This window comes from Staurois parvus, unplaced genomic scaffold (assembly GCF_062004578.1).
Source record: "Staurois parvus isolate SC_StPar_1 unplaced genomic scaffold, SC_StPar_1.0 ptg000446l, whole genome shotgun sequence".
Lineage (NCBI taxonomy): Eukaryota > Metazoa > Chordata > Amphibia > Anura > Ranidae > Staurois > Staurois parvus.
In genome coordinates, this window is record NW_028318242.1 from 670,579 (window position 1) to 687,516 (window position 16,938).

The 16,938-nt window shown below is 39.4% G+C and overlaps 1 protein-coding gene across 3 annotated transcripts in view; it reads left to right on the top strand.

Moving 5' to 3' along the window:
- LOC149453596 (ATP-binding cassette sub-family C member 5-like) overlaps positions 1-16,938 on the top strand; it is a 99,600-nt gene that overhangs the window by 16,839 nt on the left and 65,823 nt on the right. For 2 of the 3 annotated variants that reach the window (XR_016314662.1, XM_089688094.1), the window contains exons 4-9: positions 4,262-4,409; positions 4,895-5,128; positions 7,221-7,394; positions 8,147-8,294; positions 10,461-10,609; positions 11,577-11,684. Coding sequence is in view for 2 of the 3 variants with exons in the window: in XM_089688094.1 (XP_089544220.1) it covers positions 4,262-4,409; positions 4,895-5,128; positions 7,221-7,394; positions 8,147-8,294; positions 10,461-10,609; positions 11,577-11,684 (961 nt within the window). In the remaining variant the exon portion in view is untranslated. Of the gene's footprint in view, positions 1-4,261; positions 4,410-4,894; positions 5,129-7,220; positions 7,395-7,730; positions 7,819-8,146; positions 8,295-10,460; positions 10,610-11,576; positions 11,685-16,938 lie in introns of those variants that run through there. The other variant, XM_089688095.1, reaches the window with a different exon arrangement.

Genomic DNA, 16,938 nt, shown 5'->3' on the forward strand with positions numbered 1-16,938 from the left:
GCATGTATATGCATGATGGCTATTAGTAAGGATTAAGATGTTGAGAATGTTTGTTTTTTTCTAGGTGAAATTGAGTAGATTGTAGGTATCAATTGTAAAGGACCGCCTTTGTTGGATGTTGGTACCGATGAAGTCAATATAGTATCCATTATAAATACTGTATAATAATATAATAATATGCAGCTTAAAGTGTTATTAAACCCCGGAACCTGCATTCACTATACCTAGTCTCCCACAATACACAGAACATGGAAGTGCAATTATTTTAGTAAATATAAACTGCTAAATACCTTTTCTCATCAGCAATTAGAGCAGTTTTCTGACCTCTATCAGTATCCAGCCAAGCACTGGTTAAAGCTTGTAGGAGGAGTTTTCATTCTCCTCTAGGAAGATGCAGGACCCCTTGGCCCTGTGCTGATCACATGCACCCTCCCAGAAAAAAAAAAACCTCTCTAGCAATACACACCAAAATGAGCATGTACAGAGTGACTCCAAACTTATGTTCTATAAGGAGATATTTAGGGGACAATGGAAGAAGGAGAGGATCAGAGAAGAGAGGATCAAACATCCTTTTTACATAATGTGGAGAATTAACCCCTTAGGTTCCACAGTGAGTATAACAAGCATGCTTTACTGCACACACAGGCTGCTTTCACTGTTATGGGTTTAGTAACATTTTAATACTTGATATCCTACACAGGCAATATTCATCTCATGAGACAGAACAATTTAAAAACCCAACTACAAACAAAACTCTTGTTTTCGACAGATTCAGAAAGAGTTACGGCATCTGTCAGGTTTTCATTGCAGCCTGTGGAGATTTCCCTATTCTTGTGTGGTAACAGGGACATTAAGCAAGGGAATTCTCTCCAAAGGAAATAACAGGAATTAAAGTACTTTCTTGATAAGTTCTCATTGCCAGTGTCTATATACTTCTATTATAGTCAACTAAAATATGTTGTAGGGTGCTTCTGTGGTTTGGAACCAATCACCCACTCCAGTGTTTAACATGATGTCCAATGCAGCCTTTACCAAAGGTTTCATCTCCTGCTGCTACACCATTCTGCAGGTGGACTTTCTGAAGTCATTTCCCTTGATGGTGGAGAGATAAACCTTGACCCTTTTATAGAGGACCAGTGGGAGGATGCTCTTCAAGCAGTGCCACTACTCTCTTAATGTGACACAAAAGCTTGTGTAATTGTACATAGTTCATAGGGCACACTACACTCCGACTAGGCTGCACAGGGTGGGTCTCCTAACCAAACCTACTTATAGTAAATGCAGCCGAGACCACGGCGACCTAATTCATCTACTATGGCGTTTCCCCCAAAGTGCACATATACTAAGCAGGGGTAGTGAATACAGTAAATGCCCCTTTTCAGATTTCTATTCCACTCAACCCTAAACTTTGACTATTGGGCATACTAAATGACCTCCAGCTACCAGCCCTCACTCGAGAAACAGTGGCTAGAGCCCTTTTTTAAAGCCCGTAGAGTCATTCTATGGCATTGGAAATCACTTGATCCCCCTTCCCATAAAGAATGGTTACAGTGTATGGGAGAAACTCTCAGGTTGGAGAAGTACATATACCAACACAGGGGATGTCCTCAAAAATATGAGAACATTTGGGGCCCATAGTTGGACAACCGGAGTTTGAGCCCGCTTGATCTAGTCATGGCTAGGCTCCTGATGGGTTAATGTATATTCCACTGGTTATTGAATTTACTCAAGTGGCTGGAAAACTAAGGAAGTTACCTCTGTTGTATATGTCTTTTATTTATTGTGCCGTTGGTATGATTTCTGATATACTTCTAACAATGATCTCTGATATACTTGCTGGTCTCTGTTGTGTGCAGTCTGTATCATTGCCTGATCTTGACTATAGAAGCTGATCTGCTCTGGAACTGCTGTATTTGTTTTTACTTGTCTTTTTCTGTTCAATAAAACCTTTCTTGAGTTGAAAAAAAGTACTTTTTTAGTGGAGTAGGGATAGAGTTTAGAACCTCTGTTAGGGTTCTACTTCTGTCCGTGTCCCCACAAGGTAGATTCTAATCACTTCCTGTGTGGTCACTGGGGCAGGAAGTGAAGAAAAATCTCTCAAATTAGTGCACATACAGAAATAAAAAATTAACATTAACTTACAGCCCTTTCACACTTTAAACTGATTACAAACACATCATTTGTAGGACATTCACTTCAGTGGGTTATATAGCATTAGGATAGGGATAAGGTTACTGTTAAGAAGGGTTACTGTTAAGAAGAGGTTAAATCCAACAGTAGAAAGAAATAATATCATTTGTATAGTTTACCACAAACAATTATAGTTTTTGATCTTGGCAATCACCTGTATAGATGAATATTTTTGGGAAATTAATTTTCAAAGTTCACAGCAGAGGCACAGAAATGTTTGCTTTTTCTGCAAAGAGTAGAATATTGGTAGCCTGCCAGACCTCTAATGTAAACACACAAAAGGTATTTCTACGCTGTTAGAAATTACTGATTGAGAATGAATAACTTCACATTACAAGCACCTAGAAAGGTGAACTGGTACTTGTTTGAAAGCTCTTTTACTGATTTTTAAGAATATGTAATAGTTAAATGTGCATAGTCTAGCACTTTGCAACTGTGCACTTTAAAATTCAATTAACTTTCTGTAATCCAATTGGTTAGCGTGGTTTATTACAGAAATTCTTATTATAAACACTATATTAAAATATTTCTAATCCCTATTTAATTTTATTCAATGTATTTACACTTTTAGCAGTCTTACTTGCTTACTGGTAAACTTAACAAAATGACCCACTTCAAATAGATCCGAATTTTTTCACTGCTAATTCTTCTGGCTTATTGTTGTTATATCTACTGTTCTCCCTTCTGTTCTTTTAACATAGGAAAACATATTTAGCTCAGAGCTACCATTCTGTACTATTCTTTTATACCAACAGTCCCAAAACATAGTTGTCTTTGCAGTGGTGCTACAAAAATATCTCAGCTCTGTTTAGACTCACAATATTCCAGTAATGCTTAGTATAAAATAACAGTTTTTGTGCTTATGAACTCTCACAAGTCACATACTGTTTTAAAAATGGAATAAAAGTCACAGAACATATAAATTGAACTGTTCAGTGCTTGTGTTTTCATTCTCAGGTGAAACATTTAAAAAAGGAAATGATCATTCCATTATTAATTTATAGTTTAGAAATCTTAAATTGCAACACCTCTTTGTTTCCTTTACTTTAGAATCCAGAGATCATATCACAGATGTATGTGTAGGTGCCAGTTGGCCAGGTCAACCATAATTGAGGTACCAATACAGAAATCTGAAATCTTTGGACTGAAGGCTAAAACTGCATAGCTTGTGTTACCATTAGCGCATCAAAGTAAATTATATGTAAAGTCTTAAGCCGACCATACATTTATTGAAATTTGGCCAGTAGAGCAGGGACTGGTCAAGATTCGATCCCTGCATGGGCATACTGCTTGCACAAGCAGCCTGGAAGATTTTTTTGCATTCGATTACTGCTGATGGCCATAGCTTGAAGATGACCGTAACCCCCCCTTCCCTTGGGAGAACAAAATAGCACTTTTGTTCTTTCAGCAGAGATGCTACAAGTCTGACTCAGGAAGGGGTACCTCTAAAAATAGACTACTGTTTTCACACAGAGAGCACGAGTCTTAATCTACTCAATATTCTCATGGGACAGGGTTTTTTTAGGCATTTAGGCTTAAGAATCACCTTTGTTTCGATGCACCTGGAATGTATTAAGCTAATTTATAATTAAAGTTCAAATAGGTTTTAAAACAGCTTTGAAATTCCATATAAATGATTGTAATTATTTATAAATAATATAGCACCATTACTGCTTTGTAAAATGTCACTAATGAGGTAAAGAAAAACATCAGAAAATGATAATTTAATATTCCATTGCAAACCATGTGCAGCAAAAGAAAATACAACAGAAGTTAGAGCTCAGTCCATATGTGTTTACAGTCTAAATGGCCAAGGGGGTGGTGGTTATGGCAGAAAGAATATAAAACAATCAAGTGCTTTTAGTATCAGTTCATGCCATTATTAAAGTTTATGGAGTACTGGAATTGTTATAGAGTAGTGATATTACATTTCTAATCCTCTCTTTTCCCTATTCAAAAAAGCATTATACTATACTCATAGAATGCACCATATATGTGTTCGTTTGTTATTGTTTGTGTAACATTGCAGACTTATTGGTTCCACTTGTTTCTGCATTCTTCTCAATGACAGGTTACATCGTCTTTGGGAAGCAGAGCTGAAGAAATGTGGGAAGAAAAAAGCATCCCTGAGAAAGGTGGTATGGCGGTTTTGTCAAACTAGATCCGTGTTGGCTTTCTTGTGTCTGATTATCACAATGATAGCAAACTTTATTGGCCCTGTAAGTTCCTGTTTATATACCTAATTAATTGTTATTGCATGAAAGGTACAGGCAGACACTGCTTTCATTTAAAAAAAACACATTTAATGATGAATTAATGTTTACAGAGTTGCATTAATTTGTGTCTTAGTGTTCTTTTTTAACAATCTGACAATATGCTACTACCAATGTTAACTTGAGGACAAGGTATTATTTTTTGGTTCTGTACACTAGACCTTTTCCTGTCTGGAAATTAAAATATGACTTTAGTGCTGAAACACACATTAATGTTGATCTTCAGATTCTAAGCCTTGTTTAAAGAAAAGTAGTAGTTTTGTGCCACACAAATAAATAGGTAGGACAGACATTTGTGCATGTTGAAATTACACATTACTGAGCAGACCCAGCTATGGACTCTATTTAAAAAGGAGATGAGAAAAAATATATACTGTATATTAATCACTTTATTTATTTTTTTTTTAAATGTGCTTCTGCTTGTTTTAAAGGCAATCTTCATCAGAGCACTACTTGAGTACTCAGAAGCAATGGAATCCAATCTTCTTTATGGATTGCTTCTTTCCTTTGGTATTTTTGCAGCAGAGCTCCTTAGGTCTTGGTCTTTTGCAATGAGCTGGGCAATGAACTACAGAACTGGAATTCGACTGAGGGGAGCAGTTTTAGCCTTGGCTTTTAGAAAGATCCTGAGACTTAAAGAAACAAAAGATGTAACAACTGGAGAGGTAAATTCACTGGCTAGTGTGCTTGGAGACAGTTAGCTACTGTTTTGTGATGAAATACTAATGGACTTTGTACTCAAGAGACTTATGGTTCTCTAAATATCACTCTTTCTGGGAGGGAACCTTTAAACGCCTTCATGGAAACACCACTTTGGCATTTGCTTCCGAATGTTTTGAGGGGAAATGGTGTGTAAAATATTTAACGTAAGAGGATCTCTTTCTGAAGCTGGTCATTGGTATGCAAAAAATTAGATTTCAAATTCTAAATTTGGGAGAATCAAGGAACTGTGTGCTGTTGCCCCAATAGAAATAAGGGAATATATTTTTCTATTTACATTCAAAACAATATGCAGCTTTTAATGCAAAAGGCTTGAATTAATAGTGCAAAGACTGTGTACAATAATAGTCAGATTTTAGTGTTTTGCATTCAAAGAAAGAAAAGCATAATCTGATTGATTGCTATGGGTTACTGCACTCCAATACTGTTTGTATTATCTTTTTAAATATGCTAGTAGACCTGAAATGATTTTATGTGCTTTTAGCTAAATTGCTCTTGAGAGGGATAGTCATGTCTATGTGTTTCTTTTCCAGGGCTTGTTGTCCATAAAGCTAAAATAGTTTACAACTGTGTTAAAAGCGCCTTCTGGGGAATACTCACTGTTAAAGAGGTGATACAATGGGTCCAGCCTCTTCTAGATATGACCAGTCTATTCTGGATGGGTCCAGTCCTAAGACTGGATATAGCTGGTTTACTGTACCCTGTTCATCTCTGTTAAATACTGTATTTGGAGGCTTCTGAATATTCAAGAATATGCTATGTTTGATGTGATACCTTACTAAATCAAAGTGATAACATAACAAACATTTAAACTATTTGATATTTTATTGCTGCATATTTGGGATATACATGCCTGTTGCTGGTTGAACTCCTGCTAAGAAATATTATGTAGTTCTAGGCTTTAGAGTCAGATGACCCCCATACCTGCCTATGGCAGGCAGGGGTCATAAGTGGCCACAAACACTCTTGCTAAGAGTGTTATGTAGTTCCAGGCTGTCAAGGTCCTACCTTTTCCCAGAGATTGTGCGGCTTCATGTACTGGCGTCCATCTTGGGTTTCTGCAGAGCATGGTGGGAGTCTTTTATGCCTTCAGGTCTCTGAAGTCCATCCCCCAGAGGGGTGTGGCTGAGTACATATAAGCCTGTGATCCGCACATGCTCTTTGCACTTGTGTCTTGTGTCTTTTTGTTGTTACAGCTCTGTGTATACTCTCGTGACTCTTCTGGTATCTGACTTGGCTTGTGACTAGACCATTCTCTGTGTTTTCCTTTGATCTGACCTTCCGTTGCTGAACCCGGCCCGTGACCTGTGATTCTTGTCTACTGTTCTGTACCGTTTTGTCCCGTTGTTGTCGACCCGGCCTGCCTGACTACGCTATTGTCATTCCTACCAGCTACATGCCATTGGCGGCATCCATTACCGCAGCCAGGGTGTCTCGGGGGCCGTGACCTGGTTCCTGGCTGTGTCAAGTCCATCCCCACCATCAGGGGCCCTGGTGAAGGTCAGCCTGGGACTTAGACTCCGCGCCCTGAGGAACTTCGGTCTGTTGGTGGTGGTTGTCATCAGTCAGTGCGTTACCCTGCCACTAAGCCTACCTGTCCATTCCACAGTCCTGCCCTGACACAGGCGTTTGACTCAGAAGACCTCCACACCTGCCTAGGGCAGGAAGGGGTCATAAGTAGCCACAAACTCTCCTGCTAAGAGTGTTACACAGTTCCAGGCTTTAGACTCAGATGACCTCCACACCTGCCTAGGGCAGACAGGGGTCATAAGTAGTCACAAACACTCCTGCTAAGAGTGTTACGTAGTTCCAAGCTTTAGACTCAAATGACCTCCACACCTGCCTGGGGTAGGCAGGGGTCATAAGTAGCCACAAACACTCAAAATCATATAGGAACAAGCAATGCACATAATAAGAATGGCTTTGTGGGCGGATTGTGATGGCCTGATTACATTGTACTCACAATGTCATTGTCTTGTATCCTTTATATGGTGTATTTTATCATTTGTTTAAAGAGTTGTGTATTTTATCTTGCAGCTTATTAATATGTGCTCTAGTGATGGTCATCGACTTTATGAAGCGGCCTCCATAGGCTGTATGTTAGCTGCTGGTCCTTTCATTGCTCTCATGGGACTACTATACACTGTGATGTTCCTTGGACCAACAGCATTGATAGGTTCTGCTGCATTCATTGTGTTTTATCCATTAATGGTAAGATGGACTTTCCTCTATATACTGCATATCAAAAAGTTTAAAACTTTAAAAAGCCATCATGCATGGTTTCATGATGGTAATGTAACAAATTCAAATTGGAGTACAATGCCACCAAAAATACATTATTTATTAATTATAAAGGCATTATATAGCTTAATATTGTAACTAAAAAGTAATAACAAGTTCAGTATTCTTTAATTATTATTGATGAATGCATTATAGGCCATTTATAGGTATTTTTATGGAGAACACTTGACAAGATGTATGGTTTAGTTGATGCATGTATTACATAAATAATGGTTTACCAATGTCTGCCTTTTGTTTCTGGAAACAGTGTTGGTAGAAATAGTACAATCCCATCCCATTGCCAGCTTGTGACAAGGTCACCTCAGAGACAGCTGTCTGAATTTAATCTACTGAGGTATGGGGACAGTTCTCTGCCACCTGCTTATTGTCATTTGACCCCACAGTGGGATCTCCTGTATAATACAAACATAAAACGTCTTATTGGTTTTCTCAATGATTGGTATTTTTGGCATTTTTAATAAAATATGGATACTGTTCTAATGTTTTCTATTTTTTCATTGTTGTGAGGTGTGTGTGAACTCTAAAATTAACATTCTGGTAAATGTTAATTTTATTTTCCATAATATTTTTGTGTTTAAAAACACAATTTTATAAAAAGTTGATCTGTTGTCCTCTTCATGTAATTGCAGTTTATGCATTAAAATGCCTTTTCCTTCCTCTAGATGTTGGCCTCAAAATTGACAGCTTACTTTAGGAAAAAGTGTATCAGAATCACAGATCAGAGAGTGAGAGCTATGAATGAAATTTTAACCAGCATTCGCTTTATTAAGATGTATGCATGGGAAAACACTTTCATGCGTAATATTCAAGGTGGGTGCATTTTAATTCTTATTGCCAGGCAAAAATATTGGTGTTAACTAATTGTTTTATGTAGTGGTGTATATACAGTTAGGTCCATATATATTTGGACAAAGGCACAATTTTAGATTTTTCAGGTATTCACCAAAACTTTTGGTCCCTTGAAAAAGGGGGGATGGCTACTCTTAAGAGCTGTAATTCCTAAACCCTTCCTCCAATTTGGATGTACATACCTTCAAATAAAACCTGAGAGTGTGCACTTTCAGCCATATACATTATATAACTATAGCTTGAATATGTTTTGGTAAATACCTGAAAAAAAACTAAAATTGTGTGTGTATGTGTATATATAGGTGTGTGTGTGTATGTATGTATGTATATATATATATATATATATATATATATTGCCTTGAAAAAGTATTCATACCCCTTGAAATTTTCCACATTTTGTCATGTTACAACCGAAAAACGTAAATGTATTTTATTGGGATTTTATGTGATAGACCAACACAAAGTGCCCACATGGAAGAAAAATATATTTGAAATATATTTTAAAAATATTCTTCCCAAATATATTGCCATATATTTTAAATACTACAATTTTCAAAATATATTTCAATAAACATATATATACATTGTTGAAAGAAAGCCATAAGAAGTCCAGTTTGCGGGAAGCCATGGGGGGACACAACAAACATGTGGAAGAAGGTGCTCTGGGATAGATGAGATCAAAATTGAACTTTTTGGCCTAAAAGCAAATCACTATGTGTAGCGGAAAACTAACACTGCACATCACTCTGAACCCCCACTGTGAAACATGGTAGTTCCAGCATCATGTTGCGGGGATGCTTTTCTTCAGCAGGGAGAGGGAAGCTGGTCATAGTTGATGGAAAGATGGATGGAGCCAAATACAGGGCAATGTTAGAAGAAAACCTGTTAGAGTCTGCAAAAGACTTGAGACTAGGGCGGAGGTTCACCTTCCAGCAGGACAACAACCTGAAACATACAGCCAGAGCTACAATGGGATGGTTTGGATCAAAGCATATTCATGTGTTAAAATGGCCCAGTTAAAGTCCAGACCTAAATCCAATTGAGAATCTGTGGCAAGACTTGAAAATTGCTATTCACAGATGCTCTCCATCTAATATGACAGAGCTTGAGCTATTTTGCAAAGAAGAATAGGAAAAAAATTTCATTCTCTAGTGCAAAGCTGGTAGAGACATACCCAAAAAGGGCTGAATACAAATGCATGCCACACTTTTAAGATATTTATTTGTAGAAAATTTTGAAAACCATTAATCATTTTCCTTCCACTTCACAACTATGTGCCACTTTGTGTTGGTCTATCACATAAAATCCCAATAAAATACAGTTACGTTTTTGGTTGTAACATGACAAAATTTCAAGAGGCATGAATACGTTTTACTTTTTCAAGGCACTATATATATATATATATATATATATATATATATATATATGATAAAAAGTTCAGTTACTTTGCAAAATAAACCAATAAGGCCAATAGTGACCTACACCAGGAAATCAGATCCCAGCTAACTGTTGTCAGGTATGTAAAAAAGGTATTCCTGTTGATTAGTGAGCATTAAGCATTACAAGTCATTACATTTTACACTTCTTTATTAAACGGTCAATTGACCCAAAGTGATTGTTCAGATTGGACTGGAGTCTCACTCTCTTAAAAACATGATGAGATCTTCTTGTCGGCTCTGCTCCTGCTTCGGACCTGGGTGTTTGCTCCAAATTTGGCAGGGTTCCTAAACCTCTTGTTGCAATCCCCATAGCATAAAATAAATTAACAATCTAGAAGGAACAGTGAGAACCCTTTACAATGGCTGGGAAGGTATGTGGAAATGGGAACTGCCATGCAGATATCACACCAAGAGTTGTAAGCAGCAGGTTGATTGTTCAAGAGTGCAGTATCTATATAAATGTGAAATATCACTTTTTGCTCAACTGGTGATTTAAATAAGCCAGTATATGCAAATATGAAGATATCATCATTTACATCAGGCACAGAGTTTCAGAAAAGCATCCTCCATGCTGTAGAAAAGAAAAAGTTGCTGCATTAAAAATTACAGCCTCCTCTGTAATGACAATTCTTTAAAAATATATTTTTTTTATTTCCCTTATTACTTCATCGCTATCTTGCCTTTTTAGCTATCAGAAATGCAGAGAAATCCTTTTTGGAGAAGGCAGGGTATGTGCAGAGTGTCACCACAGGAATAGCGCCAGTGGTGGTTGTGGTTGCTAGTGTATGCACATTTATATTACACATGGCCCTTGGATATGATCTGACAGCACCACAGGTAAGAAATGTGGCAATGGTAGATTGACATGAGTACAGTATGTCAATTTATATTTTGGAGTTAATGATATGAAAATGTTTTCAATTACCATCTCCACACTGCTATACACCCTTACATACATCCAGCAAATGTTTGCATAAAAATTAATGGTTCAATATCTTGCAATAAATGTTCAAGCTGGCCATCTGTGTCAAAATTACCCATTTTTAGTAATTCCCTACTCTTCTGTTTCAAATTCTTCCTTGTTTATAGTATGCTTTAATGGATAAATAGTGCCAATATTGGTTAAACTGAAACAGTTGGAGAAGAGATACAGACACAGGGCTGATCACTGGCCTACACTGTGCCATTGAGTTATGATTTTCTTTGATAAAATCCAGATAGCTTACATGCAGTATATAACATAAGAGATGCTAGAGGGGTGAGCCCATGTGCTAACACACAGAATTCTCAGCTAACACTGTGCACACTGCTATAGACCCTTCACACTTTGTATAAAAACAGGGATTCTTGGTTCAAATATAAATTGTAATACGTTGTACATGTCTAAGCTGGCCAACTGCATCAAAGTAGCCCTTCTATAGCCTATCCTTACTCTACTGTGCAAGAAGCCAATTAATTACTTGCTCATAGCATTCTTTAATGGATTTTAATCAATTATATTACATTTTAAACATTTTTACATATTATATCTTATGATCCAGATTGCCTCTTTCTCCTAAGGAAGTGGACAGCGAAACGCATTGAGAACACATCTTCCTTCGCTATACGCTATTTATGTTAATTGAACTTATACAATAAGTATTATTGTCATATTTTCACACTATATGAATGGAATTTGCAAGCACTCCCTGGTATAATTATGGGTGACTGAGAGGCAAATCAAATGATTAAATCTGCACTTAGGATGTTTGTGATATGGCCATTACAATTTAATTGTCCTTTAATGTTTGAGTAATTTCTACAGGCATTCACTGTCGTAACTGTATTCAACTCAATGACCTCCGCACTCAAAATGATTCCAATAGCTGTAAGAGCTGCTTCTGAAGCTTCCATTTCAATCTCCAGATTTCAGGTAGGTTTATAATGTTTTATGTGCTCTTATCCAGAGCTTCAGAACAAAGCAAAAGTTTCTAGGCACTGCAAAATGTGCAAGTAAAAAAAAATAGAAATGTCATCATTTCAGTTCAAATAGAATTGCTAAAGAACTAATAAGATACCTAAGTCACCCAGAAAGCGTGAAGTAGATGTAAACCCTAACTCAACGTCATTTAATTTGGTGAAGAAACTCTGTCACCTTTTACAAAAAATAAATTAAAAATAAAAATCTACAAATGAAAACTATTTATACTTGCGTATACCACTGCTCTTTTGCATAGCAAAACCCCCAGCAGAATCTTTTTGTTTTTATAAGTAAAACATTTTTATTAGGCGAGTCAACAGTATAAAAACCATTGCAGCATGCAAAGTCCAAGAAGTGCCAATACTGTGAGGGCAGGAATAGGTGACTTCCAATGTATATGAATTTCTCTGCCGGCATAAAATAGCATAGAAAATGAACATAAAAAATGCCCAATAGCAACACCTTATTGTCTTATCCAAGAGTAAGGTCATATACACAATGAATGTCTGTCACTACCTCAGTCCAGAAGGGGTGAATATTAGGAAAGGTCCATAGCATGTGGAGGAATGAGCCTTCCGCTGAATGACAGCGTGGGCAGGAAGGTCTGGCAAAGGGGTAAATATAAGCCAAACTTTGGGATGTTTTATAAGCCCTGTGTAGGAACTTCAGTTGCGAGACTCTATCCTTGGCCAAGACCATATTTGTGAAATAATTATGCACATAATCAGTCATCTTCCTCCAGGTCTAGCAGGTCATTCTTCTATTTCTGATAGGTATGTGTAGTGCACCCCTACAGGAGCCACTTGTGAATGCAGTCCCATGTCTTTTTATTGGGTACAGTGAACTTCGATAGGGAGAGGGAGCATGGGATATCTCAATAAACTGAAGAACTGAATAACTTGAGAACTCCTCAACTTTCTTGCTGCACAGTTTAAAAACAGAACGTCTCATAGGATCTCTATGTTGATGGTGACAAATACTCCTTCCAGAGTTTAAAAGCTACACACAGATTCTAAGTCTTCAGCACTAGAGTCACTAAAGCGCATAGCCACAGGTTCATCGGTTGCTTCCTGCCGATATCCACCAGGCTCTTACTAGTGAGAGAGATGAAGACTCACACCATCATAGGACAGCTTGGCTCTTTCCCTCCAACTTCCTCCTGGTCTCTCTCCAGTGAGCGTCACAAAACCCAACGTAGTTTCTGGATTCAAGCTTGCGAATAGGCCCTCCAGCTAAGCCTAGCTGGGACCTTGTTGTTTCCCTAATGGCTTCTTGTAGAAATCTACCCCAGGGCCCCCCCTTCACAGGGGTATCCTCCATCAGGACTGGACTCCGGAACTCTGCACCCTGCTGCTCAGGCCTCAGACTATTTTTGGGCTCTCTCACACCTTCCGAGGGATTGGCTGGGGTTCCATACATAGTCACGCTGCATGCCCTGTTCTTCCTCCCAGTATGATTCTAGAATCCTCTAGAAGACGGGGAAGTAGCAGAACAGAAGCCTGTGAGGCACTGAGCAGCCCTAATTAATCAACCCCTGCTCCTCTGATTACAGTGAAGCCAAATAAATTTACCTAGCAGCCTACTCTACTCTAGGAGAGTGCTACATTTGAGTTATTTTAGAAGCATAGGCAAGGGAGAGTCTGAGATAAATAGAAGATAGATATTTCTCCAGCACTCTTGAGGTAAGCAGCCTCTCAATAGGATCAAATTCAAGGGAAAGGGTGGTGGGGAACTACATGTGAAATGCATACAATAGAAGCTTTAATAACCAACACACTTTTGGGTGTGTCAAATGCCTGCGCATCCACCATACACTCTAATTCCATGGGGCCCTTACTTCGCTACTGTGTCCTGGCTTCTTTTGCATTTTTTTTTAACGCCAATAGAGTTACTGTTTATAGACAGTTGGCATGTTTTTTTAAATAACATAATTGTTTTCACCATTTTTTTCATTCTTCAATGCATCTCAGTATTGCTATTTATCCTGCAGGCTCTTTGTAGTCATTTCTTGTCCACATGCATGCTCTCCAGCAATGACCCTATGACATTGCTCATGGAATGTTATCCCACGGTGAAAAGAAAACAGAACACTGGATTTTGGCTGTGTAATGTGTGTTGCAATAACCACTTGTAGTCTCAATCAGAAGCCTATGTGAAAGAGGAAACAGGGTTAGAGTGCTGTCACCTTATAACAAACAGTGCCTGAACAAGGCATGACAAGTATTATTTTTTTAAGTAACGTAATAATAATATTACGCTACTACTCATTCAGGATATTGTCTCTTTAAGATTAGAGTCACCTATTATTAATACCATTATATGTAGGTTTTATTTTCACTTTTTATCTTTGTGCTTTTATACATTTTTTTATATGGATAATTGTCTTAATGCTGCCTTGGATTTTAAAATGACTCATTCTGCAGGCCTTTCTTTTACCTGTCTCCCATACCTACGCTTGTGTTTTATTCCATGTGCTTAGCTATTATCCATCCCCACTTCTTGCTTCTTTGGGTATCCAAACAGACATCCCATGAGCTTCCTTTTTGTTTCTGTATTCAATAAAAGCCTTTTACGCTTATGGAATGCTTGTAATTATACTTCAGTATACCATAGTAACATCTGACAAAAAGATCTAAAAACACTGAAGCAGCAGACTTTGTGAAAATTAATATTTGTGTCATTCACAAAACTTTTGGCCAGGGCTGTATTAACAGATTTAGATACAATACAAAATTGAAGACAAAGTCCAGCTCACACTGAAGTTACACAAGCAATTACAGCAACAGGTTTTTTTCTTTTGGGATAAAGGTTTTACACGAATAAATAAAAGCTGATCATTGTAAGCAGCAGGGGCGGACTGACCATTTGGAAACTTGGGCACTGCCCAAGGGCCCGGGGTCAGTAGGGGGCCCCATGAGATGCCCCTGGTACCTTTTTCATAGGCTCTTTTTGAGTTTGGGCAAGGATACAGGGGCCCCATGATCCCCTATTGCCCGGGGGCCCCATGAGTTGTCAGTCCGCCCCTGGAAAGCAGTGAAGTAAATGGTTTGTCTCATCACTCTAAACTACTACATTTGGAAGAGTGCTTGTTTTGTTGAAAAACAACAGACTTACTGGTTGGATCAACATATGAAAAATAAGAAAATAAAGGAAAGAAAGCCTTAAAAAGAAAACTAATGCAGCCATCACATCTAAGAATTGGTAAACTGCAATATAATAAATGTTTCCTTTGGGTTTATTAAAGCTTTGAACTATATAAAATAAAGGTACTTCCATAAGTTTCATTTTCAACTCAAATTAGTATTTCATGAAAATAAAAAGCAATCCTAATGTGCTAAAATGCATAAATGTGGCATACTACATATAACAATGTTCAAGAATATTAACAGTATCAAATAATAGATAAAACAGTGCAGCGCTAAAATTATTCAAAAAAGTATTGGACAACAAATTGATAGTAAAAGTTCAATATAAATGACAGTCTAGGTGACTAATAAGGTGCCAGGTGACTGGTTAAAACTAGATGGTGGTGCTCCGTAAAAATGGCAGAATTACGCACTCACCAGATGCGTAATAGTTATACGCATTAAGTATCACATCCAGAGGTTTCCTCATCGAATATCGGTCTGGTCAAGGCTTAGGTGGTCCTCCCTCAGGGTAGTAGTCAGCAAATGCCCAGTAACAAATTACTCGGATCCAGGTAACCAGAAGTCCCTTTAAGGGATAGGTAGAAGAGGCTGACTGCTTACAGGATAACTTCCTTCTCTGGGTAAGGTAACCTCCATGGCTACTCTTCAGCTTCTCGGGAATCATCTGCAAATGTTCATAATGAACTCTAAAAGTATTGTGAGCTGCCTCAAACTCTTCGGAGGACAGCATTCACACAGCTTTCTAGGGACAACAATATGCTCACGGGGACGCAGCGGGACTTTGGCTGTGGGGCCTGACCTCAGCACAGCTCCCACACAGCTTTCTAGGGACAACAGCAGCCTCACGGGGACTCAACAGGACTTTGGCTGTGGGACTTGGCCTCAGCACAGCTGCCACACATCTTTCTAGGGACATCAACATGCTCATGGGGACGCAGCATGACTTTGGCTGTGGGGCCTGACCTCAGCACAGCTCCCACACAGTTTTCTAGGGACAAAAGCAGCCTCATGGGGACTCAATGGGACTTTGGCTCTGGGGCCTGGCCTCAGCACAGCTCCCACACAACTTTCTAGGGACAACAACATGCTCACGGGGACGCAGCGGGACTTTGGCTGTGGGGCCTGACCTCAGCACAGCTCCCACACAGCTTTCTAGGGACAACAGCAGCCTCACGGGGACTCAACGGGACTTTGGCTTTGGGGCCTGACCTCAGCACAGCTCCCACACAGCTTTCTAGGGACAACAACATGCTCACGGGGATGCAGCGGCACTTTGGCTGTTGAGCCTTACCTCAGCACAGCTCCTACACAGCTTTCTAGGGACAACAGCAGCTCCACGGGGACTCAATGGGACTTTCATTGTGGGGCCTGGCCTCAGCACAGCTCCCACACAGCTTTCTAGGGACAACAACATGCTCAAGGGGACTCAGCGGGTAGCGATGGCGCAAGCACTCAGAGGGGCAGTCCAGGTAGCCATACTCCGGGCATGCTATGGGGCAGTTCAAACAAGGTTAGTCTGAGTGCACAATAGGGGCAGTTCATGACAAGGGTGGTCTGAGCGCACAATAGGGGCAGTTCATGACAAGGGTGGTCTGAGCGCACAATAGGGGCAGTTCAGGACAAGGGTGGTCTGAGCGCACAATAGGGGCAAGTCATGACAAGGGTGGCCTGAGCGCACAATAGGGGCAGTTCATGACAAGGGTGGTCTGAGCGCACAATAGGGCGGTTCATGGCAAGGGTGGTCTGGGCACATAATAGGGCACTCCAGGGCACTCCGCAACATGCGTCTTGTAGGGACACTCATGGTAGGCGGCTTGCACACATTCAGCAGCAGGCGGCTTGTAGGAACACTCAGCAACGGACAGCTTCCAGGGACACTCAGCAATGAACAACTTCCAGGGGCACTCAGCAATGGACAGCTCCCAGGGACACGCAGCAGCAGTCAGCGTGCAGAGACACTCAGTAGCGGCAGTGTGCAGGGACACTCACAGCGGTCAGCTTCCAAGGACACTCAGCAACGGACAGCTTCTAGGGACACTCAGCAACGGACAGCTTCC